The sequence below is a fragment of the Pipistrellus hanaki genome, assembly GCF_964339955.1.
Source record: "Pipistrellus hanaki genome assembly, chromosome: 16".
Classification (NCBI taxonomy): Eukaryota; Metazoa; Chordata; class Mammalia; order Chiroptera; family Vespertilionidae; genus Pipistrellus; species Pipistrellus hanaki.
The window spans coordinates 923,003-937,700 of record NC_140518.1 but is presented as its reverse complement, the minus strand read 5'-3'; the positions used below and the strand labels follow the sequence as shown (position 1 = coordinate 937,700).

Genomic DNA, 14,698 nt, shown 5'->3' with positions numbered 1-14,698 from the left:
AGGCCACGGGCAGGCGGCCCGGTCTGGGGGGTTTGCTGCGGTGAGCGCGGCTGGAGGAGCGTCCGGGGCGGTTCTCTCTGGGCCTGCGCCGTGTCCTGCAGGTTCCCTGGGGAGCTCGGGGTGCACGGGGAGGCGTGGGGGCATGGGGGAGGCCATCCCCTTTGTCCGTAGCCCAGCGGCTCGAGCTGAACTTCCCTCCAGCTTACCCGGAGACGGCGCAGCCCTAGGGCTCCACGCCCCCGGTTCCTATTCACGGGTTTGGGGCCCCGGGGTTGAGCACGTGAACTCCACCTCGAGCAGAGATCAGCTGAACCTGATCTCCGTCCCGGGGGCATGCTCATCCCGTCCCCTCAGGCGGTTCCTTGTCAGGGATGGGAGTGAAGGGCACGCCCTGCCTCCGGTGACGGGGCCTAGCCGCGCAGGGGGGGGGGGCGGGGGGCTGGGAGGCAGCCCCGGGTGTCCCCCGACACTGGACACTGGCCGTGTCCCCGCTGGCCAGGCCTTCCGACCAGAGGTGGTTTTCCCAACTCAGCCCGATGCCCAACCACGCGCCCTGCCCCCGCCGCCTGGGCCCTGGGGTGGGCCCTGGGGCCACAGTCAGGCTCACTGGCCACTGCGTGACCCTCCTTTCTGCCCTGACCCCTGCCCTCCCGTTACTTCGGTCCTTCCTGCCTCTTCCCGCCCATCCAGGATGGAAGCTGCCTCAGCAGCGGCTCCTGCCCGCGCCCTGGTCTCAGCCCTGGTCTGGCCACCAGGACACGGCCGGCCGTGGTCCTGGGCCCGCCCTCCCCACGCGGAGGCCGTGCCCCCCTCCCCGCCCCGCCCCAGAGTGAGACTCCAGCGAGCAGTTCCCCGTGGAGCTCAGAGCCGGCGTGGCTGTGGCTGCCCGGCCGCCCCCGTGGAGCCGGAGTGGCTGGCTGCCTTTGGTCTGCCCGCCTGCGCTGCGGCCTCACGGAGGGGCCTCCTCCCGCCTCTGTTCCCTGCGGTGCGTGGGCCACGCCGGGGCGGCCGTGCGGCTCAGCCTCACTTTGATGTGCAGGCGGCTTAGTTAGGAGCGTGGACTGCCGGAGTTCCGAGTTCCGGAACCTTCCGCTGCCCTGCTGACTCCGCCAGCAGCTGCTGACCCGTGAATTCAGTCTCTGGCCCAACCCGCAACACTGATCTACGTGGAGGTGCCCTGGCCGTGCCCCTGCCCCTCCCCTGCTGGCGCCGTCCACGCCGTCCTCACCAGCAGTCACTGTGGTCCAGGCTCAGGCCAGTCCGCACCTGGTGCAGAGCCGGATGGACGAGCTTGGGGTGGGTCTGCGTGCGGTCCAGGCGCCTGCAAGACTGTGTCTCCTGAGGGGCCCGGGCGCCCTCCCCTCCCCCAATCCTCCTGACCCTGGGCCCTCAGAAACGCCGCGGCTGGCGGACCAAGGCGGGAGCCGAGGGTGTTCCGGAATGGTCCGAGATTGGGGGTGAGGGCCCCTCTCTCTGCCCGAGGAGGGCAGCGGCCGGCGGCAGGGCCTGACCTGCACAGGGTGGGGTTTGTGTCCGTCTCCCAGTGCTCCGAGGTGGCCGTGCCCCAGGCTCTCCTCCTGTCTTTTGTTTTCATTGTTTTAACATTTTTATTGGCTTCAGAGAGGAAAGGAGAGGGAGAGGGGAGAGAGAGAAACATCAGTGATGAGAGAGAATCCTGGACCGGCTGCCTCCTGCACGCCCCAAGCTGGGGATGGAGCCCACAACCCGGGCCTGTGCTCCGATAGGGAACCGACCTGTGACCTCCTGGTTCCTGGTGGACACTCAGCCCCTGAGCTGGCCGCCGGGCTGAGCTTCGAGTTTGTAGCATTGATTCAGGCAGAAGCCACAGTGTGAGGAGCTCGGGTGCCGTCACCACGGGGCCCAGAGCAGCCCCGTCCTCTCCCGCCTGCGCGTCAGCGGGCCTGGGGGGAGGGGGGACACGGGGTGCTGTCGGCTGGAAGCACACGCGTGCTCGTCCCGGTCCCCGTCCGTGTGCCTGCGGTTTCTCCGCATTTTAGCTCCTGGGGGCCCCTCCGGGGCTGCTCCCGGCTGGCGGGGTGCCCCTGGCTGCACCAGACCCGCCCCCGTCCCCCCCGCAGCCTGTCCCCGGCTCCTCCCAGGACGGTGGAGCTGGGGGGCCGGGAGGGGGGAGGCCCAGGCACGCTGTGCACATGTGGGCGCTGGGCGGCTGACTCGGCGCTGTGGACATCACGTGTCACGTGCAGGAGGAGGGTCCGTGCTGGCCCTGGTCGACCCGGCTTTGCAGGGAGGCTGCGGCTGCACAGCCTTCTGGAACATTCTGGACTTTGAGGAAGGTGGCCCGGGCGTGGCAATGAGCGGGGCACGGCCTTCTCTGCACCCTCTGCCTCCTCCACGTGGGGCCCACCGTCCCGGGAGCCTCCGTGGGGCCTGGCCCGGGGCTGGCCCGTCGGCGGCTGCGGTCGCCCTTTGAAGAGCCGCCGAGTGTGCCCGGGCCTGTGCGGGCTCGCAGGCTGGCACCCGCCAGAGAAACACACGGGGAGAGGCGCAGGGGACAGCCGGAGCTCCTGCCGGGCCGGCCTCAGGGCGGGGCCTCGCGGGTGGGAGGGCAACCGGGGGCTTGGCGCTGAGTCACTGGTGAGGGTGTGGCCCCACGGCCCTGGCGCTGGGCTGCCGTCCACCGGGTCCCGCGTGGAGCAGGCAGGTCGGTCAGCCAGAGCCCAGCCTCCCGGCACCGGGCAGCGAGCTGTGAGCCGTGAGACGGGCGCCGGGAGCCGTGCCGAGTCACCTGGGCCCTGGTCTTAGCTCAGACCCAGGAGGAGTGGTCACTGCTCCCTCGGGACTCGGGGTCCAGCATGAGGGCCTGAGGGGCCTCCGGGCCGCACTCCGCCCTCCCCTTCACCTGCAGATGGGGCTGCTGGGCTGCGAGTGCCCACCCCCAGGCCGTCTCCCCATCCCGGTCGCTGGCTCAGCGGTTAGAGCATCGGCTCGGGCACCGAAGGGTCACGGGTTCGATTCCTGTTCAAGGGCACCTACCTGGGTGTGGGTTCACTCCCCGCCCTAGGTTGGGTCACGTGCAGGCGGCAACCAATCAATGTCTCTCTCACATCTCTCCCTCCCCCTCCTTCCATCCCCCCTTCCGTCCCCCCTCCCTTCCTCATCCCTCCCCCTTCTTCCTCTCTCCCTTCCCTCTCCCCCTCCACCTTCCTACCCCTTCTCCTGTCCTTTCCTCCTTCCCCCTTCCACTCTCCCTTCCTCATCCCTCCCTCCTCCCCTCCTCTCCCTCCCGTCCTCCCACTCCCACTTCCACTTTCTGAGAAGCAGTGGAAAGCATCCTTAGCTGCGGATTAACAAAACAAAGCAAAACAAAACGAGAACATGTTGTCTTTTCTGGACCTCAGCCGCGTCAGCGCTGGGAGCGGCACCGCGGGGGCTCTGAGGCCGAGGCCGGCCGGGGCTCAGGCTGAGCGTCGCCCTAGGAACCAGGAGGTCGCGGGGCAGTTCCCGGCCGGGGCACATGTCCGGGTTGCGGACTCGCTCCCCAGTGGGGGCGTGCAGGAGGCAGCCGGCCCAGGATTCTCTCCCATCACCGGTTTCTCTCCCTCTCCCTCTCCCTTCCCCTCTGAGCCAATAAGAACACATTTAAATGAGAGGAGGCTGAAGGCCACTCCCTCACCCGTCTCGGGGTGACAGAGCCGCCAACAGGGAGCAGGGACGTCAGAGCAGAGAGCCGGGGCGGTGGGGCTGGGGGCTGGGCGGCCAGGACCGGGTGAGGGCTCAGCCGCTCACCGGTGCTCGGGGTGCTGTGCGGAGGGGGCACGGGGTCCCTGCCCCGATGGACAAACAGGGAAGCAGCCAAGATGGCCGACGCGGGGGGCCAGGCGGGGGGCCAGGCGGGTCCTCGGGCTCCAGAGGCTGAGCTGGGAGGAGGCCGTTCTGCCCCTTTAAGCCCCAGAGCGGCCCGGTGACTCAGCCTCTGGTCCCGGGGCCTTTGATGGGACCGGGTGTGGCTGGGACGGCCTCACACACCCAGAGCCTCTGCCTGCGCGGGGGCGGGGCGGGCTCCCCGGAGGGTCCCTGGGGGGTGAGGAGTTCAGGTGGGAGGGGGTCAGCACCCCGATGGCCCGGGGCTCAGGGAGCAGCAGAGGGTCCCTGCCGGGCAGCAGTCCCCTGATGGCCAGGCCCACGCCTGTTTGCGTTCCTGGCGTTTTGATCCGGGTTCATTCCACACGGTTCTCTTACTCCACGCGGCAAAGTGTAAGCACGTTGCCCCAAACGCTGCAAGTTCTCCAGCCTCTGAGCAGAGATGTCAGCGCCGGCGGCGCCGCAGCCAAAACAGTGTGTGCCCGTTGCCAAGGGGACCCGCGGGGGAGCCGCTTGCTCACCGCTTCCGAGAATGACGGGGGGGGGGCGGGGGGGGGGACACGGAACCACCACCGCACCCCACGGGGCTTGGCCGGAGGTCAGCCTCAGAGGGCGCGGCTGTGCCAGAGAAGGGGGGGGGGGCCTCCCCTGAGCCCTCTGCCCGCTGGGGCGCCTGGAACCCTGGGCGCTTCCTGCCAGGAAGTGGGGGCCCTCAGGCTCAGCGGACTCACTGCTCCCTCCACTCCGCTCTTCGTTCAGCCCGATTCCCCCCACACACCCTGTCCTCCTCCTCCCTCTCCCGGGAGAGAGTGAGGTGCCAACAGGCGGGGCACGGGGCACGGGGCCGCAGGAGGCAGCGGTGAGCCAAGGCCTGGCCGGGAGCGGTCGCCTCGCCTGGCCCGCCTCCCGTCGGAGCCCCCGCCTCAGCCTCGTCCCTGCGCCCGGCTCGCACCTGGAGCCTCCCCGCTCCCAGAGCCCGGGGCAGGGGGACGGCTGGCGAGACTGCACCCCGAGTGCGGGGCCGCCTCTGCGATGCCCGTGTTCGGCACGGTCTGTCCCACGTGTGCTCTGGGCCTGGGCACTGCCACCCCCGCCTGGTAACATCCTGGGGCTGCACCCCGAGGGCGGGGGGTGGGGAGGGGCTGTGTCAGGGCCTCACAAAGACCCATGTCCGGACACAAGTCCGCAGGCAGCGTCCTGGGCTCGGGGAGAAGCAGGGTCCTGGGGCCACCCCCGGGCTGGGATCAGGCCGGAGAGGCGGGTTGTGTGCCACCCACCACGTGCTCACAGCGCTCAGAGCGGCCGCACGCTCAGGCCGGGGGGGTGCCCGGGGCCTCGGTCCCAGGGGAGCTGACGGAGCGGAATCCTGCCTCCGGCCCCGGGGGCAGGCTGGCCTGAGCGGCAGCCGGCTCCTCGCCCCCCTCCCTGCCGGTTCTGACAGCGCGTCCTCTCCTCCCGGGCTCAGGCTGGGGGCGGTGGGGCGGTCCTCTCCTGCAGGCTGGTCCGGCCCGGCCCGGCTGCGGGAGGTCCGAGCTCCTTGCAGTTCCTCTGCCCCCTCTCCTCCCTCACGTGAGGTCTGTGCATCTGTCGGAGCCAGACTTTTGGGAAGCGCCAGCAGGGCCGGGGAGGGCAGAGCTCAGGCCCCAGCGAGGGAGGGAGGGTGGCCTGGGCCGATCTCTGCTCAGGAGGCAGAGCTGAGCCTGGGGGGGCGGGTTCGGTCCTGCTGCTGGGACGGCAGCGGGCGGGGTGACAGTGGGGCGGGGTGGCTGCCGGCTCCGTGTTCTCGGCACGTGCAGCACCTGCCACCAAAAAGGTCCTTGGCGAGTTCCTGCCAATCAATGACCGCGCCGGCGCCTCCCTCTGCGGCCGTGGGGGTCCTTCCTGCCCCAGCCCCCCAACGTGCAGCTTGGAAGGGCCTCCAAGGACAGGTGCCCTTCGTGCGACACCCCGCGTCCCCACTGCTCCCCCAGAGCACTGAGGGAGCGCCAGGCCCAGCCTTGCTGTCCCGGGGAATGCTGGGAGACTGCGGGCGTCCCGGTCCCCGAGGCCCTGGTGCACCCAGCGCTGCCTGCCCACCAGCGAGAGCGCGTGGGTCTGGCGCCCCAGTACTCAGCCAGGTGGGGGGCGGGGCGGGGACAGAACCCTGACCCGTCTCCTCTCCGCCTCCCGCGCAGGTGACGTGCTCTTCCAGATGGCCGAGGTGCACCGGCAGATCCAGAACCAGCTGGAGGAGACGGTGAGCCAGCCCGCGGCCTGCACGGCCCGGCGTCTGACCCCCGGCCTCTGTCCCGCTCCGCCCAGAGCCCCCGGCTCCCGGGGCCATCCGCTCTGGGCTCAGGTGGCTCCTCTTTCCCTGGGGTCACCTCCCGCCTGGGCCAGGGCGGGACCCTGCCTGCTTCCCCGCCCACCGCGTGCTCCCGCGCAGCCTCAGCTGACGGTGCGTGCTCTCTCCCCAGCTGAAGTCCTTCCACAACGAGCTGCTCACCCAGCTGGAGCAGAAGGTGGAGCTGGACTCCAGGTACCTGAGTGTAAGTACCCCTCCCCCGCCCCAGAGGCTCCTCTGAGCGCCCCTTCCTGCCCATGGAGACCCCGCTGCCCACTTGGGGGCTGTGAGTAAAGACGGGGGCATGATGGCCGCTTCCTGGAACCCACAGGGACCACGTCCCAGGCTCATGCCGGCCCCAGCCTGACCGTGGTCCCCGGAGCCAGGAGCAGGCCGGGGGCGGGGCTCACGCCTCTGTCCCCGCAGGCCGCGCTGAAGAAGTACCAGACGGAGCAGCGGAGCCGGGGGGACGCGCTGGACAAGTGCCAGGCCGAGCTGAAGAAGCTGCGCAAGAAGAGCCAGGGCAGCAAGAACCCGCAGAAGTACTCGGACAAGGAGCTGCAGGTGGGCGGCGGGGGCACGGCGGGCGGCAGGGGCGGGGGACTGCCCGCAGCTCGCACAGACTTCCGGTGGGGCGGCGTGTCTGTCCTGGGCCGGTGGGGGCCGTGGGGGCGCTCAGCCTCGCTGGGGCCTGAGCTGAGGCCCTCGTGTCGGCCTGTCCCCTCACCTGGCCCGGAGAGCGCCCGGCTGTCACTCGGAGCGGTGCTCTCGCCCACCGGGCCGGCTCGGCTCTGGCCGCCCTGCCGGCCGAGGCAGATGGCACTGGCGGGCGGGGGCGGGGCGCCGGGCCTGTCACTCAGCCTCTCGCCAGGTCGCAGGCCTGAGTGCTGAGAGGCCAGGATGTAGGGCAGCAGGACCCGGAGGGGCTTGGCCCCAATTCCCCGATTCCACACCCCGGCCACCTCGCAGACAGCCCCGCCACCTGCTCCCCAAGGTCACACACGGCCCAGATACGGAGGGACGGGAAAACAGGACCCCACCTGTTTGCCCCAAATGCTCCCCGCCCGTCAGGAGTGGCAACGTGGGGGGCACCTGCACAGCGGGGGTTGGCTCTTGGGTCCGCCCTCAGCTCAGAGCCCACCTTCCTGCTAGTCGGGCTGGCTGCATACACCCCCACTGCTGACTGCGCATGTGCACATGTGTGTACATGCGTGTCTCTGTGTGTACGTGTGTGTTGCCTCTGTGTGCATGTGTGCAAGCACACGTGTGTGTGTGTGTGTGTGTGTGGCAACAGCAGGTGAGGGTCAGCCCTCTGTGGGAAGCTGCGAGCTCTGGGGGGGCAGTAATCCCATCCCCCAGTACCTGCCCCCGTCCACCGCAGCCTGCAGCCCCCACGCGTCTGTGTGTGTTAGCGGCAAGGACACAGCCTGCCCTCGGAGCACACCTTCCCGTTGCCCGCGTCCACGGTCTGTGGACCATCGTGACGCCTGGGAGCGGCCCTGAGGTCCTCCCCCCACCGAGATGGTTTGCCAGGTGCTTCCCGGAAGCCTGGGCCCGGTACAGCGCCCCCACTGTCCCAGAGGAGAACAGCACCCCAGCCCAGCTTGCACCGGGCGCCCTGGGGCTGGCTGAGGACGGGGCGAGGGGGGCGCAGGAGTCGGTGCTTACGCCGCGTCCGAGGGGCTGCTTCTGGGCCGCGTGTCCGAGGGCTGTGAGGTGTGCTCCATGGAGCCCTCTACTCCCCCGTCCGCCCCCCATAAAGCGCACACCACCCTCTAGGCCAGCCGCCCCGGCTCCTCTGGTGGCGCCTGTGAACGCAGCTGCTGGGGTGGCCCCTGCGCCTGCTCCTCCACCAGCACCTGTAAGGGCTCCTCCAGGCCGGAGCGCGCCCCGAACACGGAGGCTCCCCTGCAGCCCGGCCCCTCCCGGGACCAGCTGGCCCTCGGTGACGGCCATCGAGAGCCGGCAGGGAGAGTGAGGTCCCTGTGGCCAAGCGCCCGCAGGCTCCCCTTGGCGGAGGCGGAGGCACCCCCATGCCTGACCACACAAGGTGCCGCCATGGCGGGGGCGGGTCAGAGCCGGCGCTGCGAGCTGCTGGTGACGGCACTGGCAGAGGCTCCTGCGCTAACTGGGACGCGGGCTCCCTCGGGAAGTGGATGTGCTGCCCGTCCGCCCGCCCAGGGCTGCCCGCCCTCCGGGCACCACAGAGGATATCCCGTGAGCCACAAGCCTCGGCTGGCGACCCTGTCCCTTTGGCCCTGGGGTCTCAGCCACGCGGGGTCCGCTCGGCGGTGGGGTGCGGCCTGGCAGCCTGACTGGTCTGTCAGGGCTGCCGGCAGCCCAGTCCTTGGAGCTGCTGGTGGCGGCAGAGTCCTGGTGGGGAAGGGGGGTGGGGGCACTGGGGCTGGGGCTGCCGGGGCCCAGCGGCCAGGGGCACGGCCAGGCCTGGCTCCCCCTCCCCTCCCTTTCTCCTTCCCCTCCCTCTCTGAGAGGAAAGCTGCGGGGGTGGGGGGTGGTTGGGGGACAGTGACAGGCAGCCCGGCTGGTCCTGGTCTGAGGTCCGGGTGCCCGTTGGCCTCGGCTCCCGGCTCGGGGCTCTGGCAGGCGCGTGTCCCGGGCGACCTGGGGGGGGGGGGCGGCGGGCAGCTTCTATTTCAGGGGTGTGTAATTAACAAGCAGAGCTAAATAACCGTAATTTAGATCGTCAAGGAGGATAATGGCAGAGGCTGGTCCCGTTATCACGTGGCTTTTGAAGAGGCTGGTGGCGGGGCTGTGCCCTGTGGGTCGCAGGCGGGGATGCATCCCTCTGGGCACGGGCTGGGCAGGGGCCTTGGGGGACAGAGCGGGAGAAGCCAGAGGTCTGGGACTGGGCCAGGCCTCCGTGCCCAGAGGGCCTCCGTGCCCAGAGGGCCTCGGCCTGCGGGGCCTCGGTCCCTTTGTGCCCCAGGACCAAGCTCCCCCCCTTCCCCCCACGGTGCAGGGGTGCGGCCGGGTGCCTCCTTCCTGGCGCTGGAGTAACGTGGAGCCTCTTGGGCCGTAGAGCCGGGCCAGGCCTCCCTGAGGGCCGGAGCGGGGCAGGAGCAGGAAGCTGGCTCAGGGAAGTGCTTGCGGAGCTGCCGTTCGGTGGTTTCCCGGCACGTGACCTGGCGGGAATGTGGAGGAAGCATTTCAGTCTCTGAGGTCGGGTGTGGCTCTGGCACCTGCCGGTCCCCCGGGGCCACGGGAGGTGGGGCTGCCCCGCAGGTGGGGCCTCCTGGACCCCCGCTTCCGTGAGGAGCCGAGACCCGTGGGCTCAGCACTCACACAGGCCGCCAGGCCGAGCAGGCGAGTGTGGCCTCGGAGCAGTCCCAGGCCGGACAGTGGGGATGCCTGAGGGGGCCGCGCCCTGGCAGCTCCCCAGGGCGGTGGGTGGCTCAGGTGCCCTGGCTTGGGGGAGGGTGGTCTGTGGGCCTCGATCCTTCGTTGGTGCCGGCCAGCTCGGGGGGCTCCCTCGGGCCTCTGCAGCTGGGGTGGGGCGTGGGCACACACTGGCCAGCATCCTGAGGGGCGAGGGCAGCTGGGTCTGGTGGGACAGTCCTGCCCCGTGGGTCCCCGAAGCCGCCAGGGAGGCCCCTCTTCTCCCTGAGCAGCACGGCCCCCTCAGTCCCCGCCTCTCGCCCTGAGCCTGGCGCTTCCGTGAGACTGTCAGGGCTCCTGACCGCGGAACCGCGGAACCGCGGTCCGGCCGCCACACACAGGCTCCCGGGCTCGGGCTTCCCCCGCTGACCCCGGCCACTTCCTGTTCATGGTGGGCGTGCCAGGCCAGTCAGAGCCGGAGGGGCACGGCTGGCCCCGCCCAGGGCAGCCCCGCTGCAGCCGGCTGAGCCCAGGGACCGGTCGGCTGGGGCTCCCTCGCGGTCCCTGGAGGTCCCCGCGGCGGCGGCGGCGGCGGCAGCGGGATTCCGTGCGTTCACAAGCTGAGAGCCGTGGGGCGCGGCTGCCGCCCGGCTGAGGTGGACAGTGCGGCAGGCACAGCTTCGGGGCGCCCCTCCCCCGGCGGCACCCCGGCTTTGGAGGGAGAGCCCGGTTGGGATCACTTGTCTTCTCGGATTGCAGGCTGCTCAGCCCCAGTGACTCAGTGGGAGCAGCCTCAGTGGGAGCAGCCGTGGGTCTTAAATGCTGTCGGCCGGGTGTTTCTATAGCGCCGTCGCCATGGCACCCGCTAAGCCGGGAACAGGCACAGCTGGGAGGGGCCGGCCGTGCTGCGCCCGCTGCCAAGCCCGGGAGGTGAGGGCGGCCTCGCCCTCCTGTGCACGTGTCCGCGGACACGGCTCGTGGGGTCCCGCCCACAGGGGGCGCCGTGGCCCTTGTGTCCGGCTCTCAGGGGCTGCCAGAGCCTGTCTCCCGCGAGCCTGGGCGTCAGGAGGGAGGTCGGGCAGCCGCTGTTCCTCGACAGCCTGGCGCCACGTGGCCGTGCCCAGGGCTCTGCCCAGCCAGACGGTGGGTGCTCCAGCCGCTGGACACCCAGGCCCGGGGAGGGTGGCGCTCCCCCTCACGCCCCAGCGGGTGGCCCAGGCCGTGGGGGCCAGTATTCTCCCACCTGTGCTCCGGAGACGCCCAGGGAGACGGACGCTCTGGCCCCGCAGCCTCTGCCTGCGCTGCCCCCACCCCCCCAGCTCTGGCTCCCCTGAGACCGGCCTCTGAATAAGTGGAAACTTAAAAATAAGACGCAGCCCCGCCCCCGCCCTGGGGGCTGCCAGCCGCTAATGAGGCCAGCCTGGGCCTGGCCCAGTCCGGCTGCTCTGCTCCGGGGACCGGAGGGGGACAGGGAGGGGGACGGGGGAGGGCGGGCAGCCTGGAAACCCAGAAACCGTCCCAGCCCGCGGCCGAGGCAGGAGAGCTGTTCTCAGCCGCGCTCCGCCATGCCCAGGGGGCCCGCGTCCCCGTTACGCCGCGTCCTGGGTGACGGGACGGCCAGGCTGCCTGTGCTGCCCGTCCAGACGGCACTGCCTGTGCTGGGGCAGCCGCCCAGGCCTCCGCGAGCTGGGTGCTCCCCCTCCCTGAGCGAGCCCCTCCCCCAGACCCTCTGCCCGGAGCGGGCCCCAGCCCCTGGGCCGCCGCCCTCCTGTCCTCACGGCCCTCATGTGCCTTTTCCTCGGGGTTTCGGGGGGTGGACAGGTGCCACCTAGGAAGCCCCCATCCTCCCTCCCTCCTCCCGCCTTGCCCATGTGCCTGGCTCAGGCCTCCTGGCCCATCTGCAGGCCCCCGTCCCGCCAGGAGCCTGTGCAGGGGAGCTTCTCGGGGGCAGGGCGGGGGGGCACTGGGGGAGGGGGGCCCTGGGAGGAAGGCGGGGGACACACATTTCCTAGCCAGAGGAAAAATACTTTGAGTTGAGCTGCTTGGGATGTGGAGGAGGAGGAGGAGGAGGAGGAGGAGGAGGAGGAGGAGGAGCGCGGGGAGGGGAGAGGGGGAGGGGTGCAGGGCGCCCCTGCTGGAGGCCTGGAGCTGGCGTGCAGACCTTTCTCCCCAAGTGCCATCCGTGGCCGCCGGCATTTGTGGAGGGGCCAGCTGACTCCCAGAGGCCGCGCCTTGTTCAGGGGTGGGGGCTGGGGTAGCTGTTTTGAGGCCCATTTAACTGCCCTCTCAGGGAGTTGAGTGGAAACTGGGGGGCTGCAGGCAGTGGGGGGGTCCCACGTTCGGTGCGGGGCTGGGCGGGGCGGGGCCTGCCTGCAGGGAGCGGCTGGCTGCGCTGGCAGAGGGTGGGCCTCGCCCTCCAGCTGAGCCGGCAGGAACAGCCTGCTCCCGCTCCGCTCCCGCTCCCGCTCTGTCGCCCACCTGGGCTCGGCACCGCCCACCCACTGAGTCAGAGCTGGCGGAGGTGCTGCATCGGGCGGGGGAGGCCGCCCCCTGGTGGCCCGGCTTGCACCTGCGGAGGGCCGGGCTGCTGGGGGAGAGCCGGCTCTGCGGAAGCCGCTCCGGCAGCCCAGCCTGCAGCTCAGCCTCCCACATGCAGGGGTGAGGGGGCTGCAGACCCACAGGTGTCACAGCCGCTCTGCTCCCGGGACCCCCGCCGCCGTGCGGCTTCACGGCCTCCAGCCTGCTCCCCAGAACGTCCGGCCCATTGCCCGGCGCACCCCCTCGGGCTGGGTGTGGGCAGTCACTCTCCTACACACCCGCTGAGCTTCCTGGGCGATTGGTTTGGGATCCGCAGGCGGTGCCAGCCCCACGCTGCTGCCGGGTCCCCAGCGTCTGCCAGCACGGCCGCCAGTGCGGCTCCGGGTCAGAGGGGAAGTGGGGTTCAGAGGGGATGTGGGGTCAGAGGGGACGTGGGGGTCAGAGGGGACAGTGGGGTTCAGAGGGGACGTGGGGGTCAGAGGGGACAGTGGGGTTCAGAGGGGACATGGGGGTCAGAGGGGACAGTGGGGTTCAGAGGGGACGTGGGGGTCAGAGGGGACAGTGGGTTCAGAGGGGACAGTGGGGTCAGAGGGGACGTGGGGGTCAGAGGGGACAGTGGGGTCAGAGGGGACAGTGGGGGTCAGAGGGGACAGTGGGGTTCAGAGGGGACAGTGGGGTTCAGAGGGGATGTGGAGTCAGAGGGGACAGTGGGGGTCAGAGGGGACAGTGGGAGTCAGAGGGATTAGTGGGTTCAGAGGGGACAGTGAGGGGGTGCTCTCAGGGCACAAAGGCACACTGGCCTTGGGGCTCCCTGACTATACAGATTGTAACTCCTACTCAAATCCCATTGGCCAAAGCAAGTCACATGGCCAGGGCCTGCACCAATGAGCTGGCCGGGAGCTGTGTGCCACTTCCAGTGGGCAGGGCCGGGGTCACATCTGTGGGCGGGCACTTCCCATCCAGAGCCCTCTTCCTGCGGTCACTCCTCCCAAAGTGCTGGGCCCTCAGTCCGTGGCCTCGGGTAGGGGGGAGGGGTCTGCTGGTGCCAGTTTTTATGATTTCACATTTTGTTAAGGCTCAACAAGTAGCTTACCGTTTTCCAGTTTGGAACTTATCTCCCCAGATGGACACCCTGTCCCCTCTGGACATGAGCTCGCCGCCCCCAGCCCCGCCCCCAGGCCTGTCCTGAGCCTACCACCCACTCCAGCCTTGGCCGTCAACACGTCTGGGGCCTGGTGGTTCTGGCCGTTGGTACTGGGTCTGAGGACTCGGTTCGGTCGAGGTGTCTCGACTGGGGTGTCGGCAGTGCCGTCATGGCGAGTGGGCGTCCGGGAGGGAGCCAGCGCTGGGGTCAGGCTGCAGAGTGGACCCACCTCAAGATCCAGGGGCTGGGGGGCTGGAGCTCGGGTCCAACAGTGGCTTTGTGAGGCCGCTGTGTTTGTCCGGGCAGCTTCTCAGCCTCTTGGCGGCACTGGGGTTGGCACGCAGGTAGCTCCAAAGGGAAGGCCTGTGGCCGGCTGCTTTCCGGTCCTCACCCCGTGCAGGGCTCCTCGGCCCCTCCCCGGAGTGAGGGGCGTGGCCCGCACCACCACCCTGACCGCCGGGCTCCCTGCTCCCACGGGACACCAGCCCCTCCACAAGCTGACACGCCGGCCCTCACCTCAGCCTTCAGCTGGCCAGGGTGGCTCAGAGGTGGAGCAGCGACCTATGAACCCGGAGGTCACGGTCCTGGTCAGGGCCCGATTGTGAGTTTGATCCCCAGTAGGGGGCGTGCAGGAGACAGCCCGTCAATGGTGCTCTCTCATCCCCTCCCTTTCTCTCTGTGAGATCAACAAAAATGCATTTTGTAGAAGAGGCGCTGCCCGGGGGCTTTGCCCGCCCGAGCGCCTCCCGCTGGAGCAGACAGGCTCTGGGAACATCCGCACGGGGGCCGGACGCCCAGCGAGCGGAGGACATAGCAGCGGCATGGACATTCGGGCCCTGGCCTCCGGGAGGGGCTGGCCAGACACCAGATCTGGGCACACGGTGCCCCCACTCTGGGGAGGAGGCCCCCGAGAGGAGCCTGGGCCCCTGGGGACCACCTGCCCTGGGCGCCCTGCCAGAGGCGGAACCCGGCCACAGGGGCTGGCGTGGGCAGAGGCGGGCAGGCGGCTGTGGGTGCCGCGGGAGGAGTGGATGCCTGTCCGGCTCACCGGCCACCCTCCCCCCAGTACATCGACGCCATCAGCAGCAAGCAGGGCGACCTGGAGAACTACGTGTCCGACGGCTACAAGACGGCGCTGACCGAGGAGCGGCGCCGCTTCTGCTTCCTGGTGGAGAAGCAGTGCGCCGTGGCCAAGAACTCCGCCGCCTACCACTCCAAGGTGAGCCGCCGCCGCGCAGGCACTTCCGGGCCCGGGGGGAGACTGCGCCGCTGTCTCCAAGGGGGTACGCCTCCTCCCTGGGGCTCAGCAGCCCTGCCCGCCAGGCCTCCGCTGCTCTCTTCCCCGCGGGCCCTCTGCCCATGGCCCGGGGGGCGGGGGTGTTGGTGGGCCCCCCGGTACCCGGGGGCTGGGCCATGCCAGGCGAGGGCAGGCTCCTGGGACGGACGCCGAGCCCGTGTTGCCTGACCCCCCTCTCCCCCTCCCGCTTCAGGGCAAAGAGCTGCTGGCGCAGAAG

The 14,698-nt window shown here is 70.3% G+C and overlaps 1 protein-coding gene across 6 annotated transcripts in view; it reads left to right on the top strand.

Moving 5' to 3' along the window:
- The window catches only part of BAIAP2 (BAR/IMD domain containing adaptor protein 2), a 32,781-nt gene that overhangs the window by 9,642 nt on the left and 8,441 nt on the right, over positions 1-14,698 (top strand). For all 6 annotated transcript variants that reach the window (XM_084863109.1, XM_084863106.1, XM_084863111.1 and 3 more), the window contains exons 4-8: positions 6,018-6,079; positions 6,300-6,371; positions 6,593-6,730; positions 14,251-14,403; positions 14,675-14,698. The exon at positions 14,675-14,698 is cut by the window's right edge and continues 198 nt beyond it. In XM_084863109.1, the coding sequence (XP_084719235.1) occupies positions 6,018-6,079; positions 6,300-6,371; positions 6,593-6,730; positions 14,251-14,403; positions 14,675-14,698 (449 nt within the window). The remainder of the gene's footprint in view (positions 1-6,017; positions 6,080-6,299; positions 6,372-6,592; positions 6,731-14,250; positions 14,404-14,674) is intronic.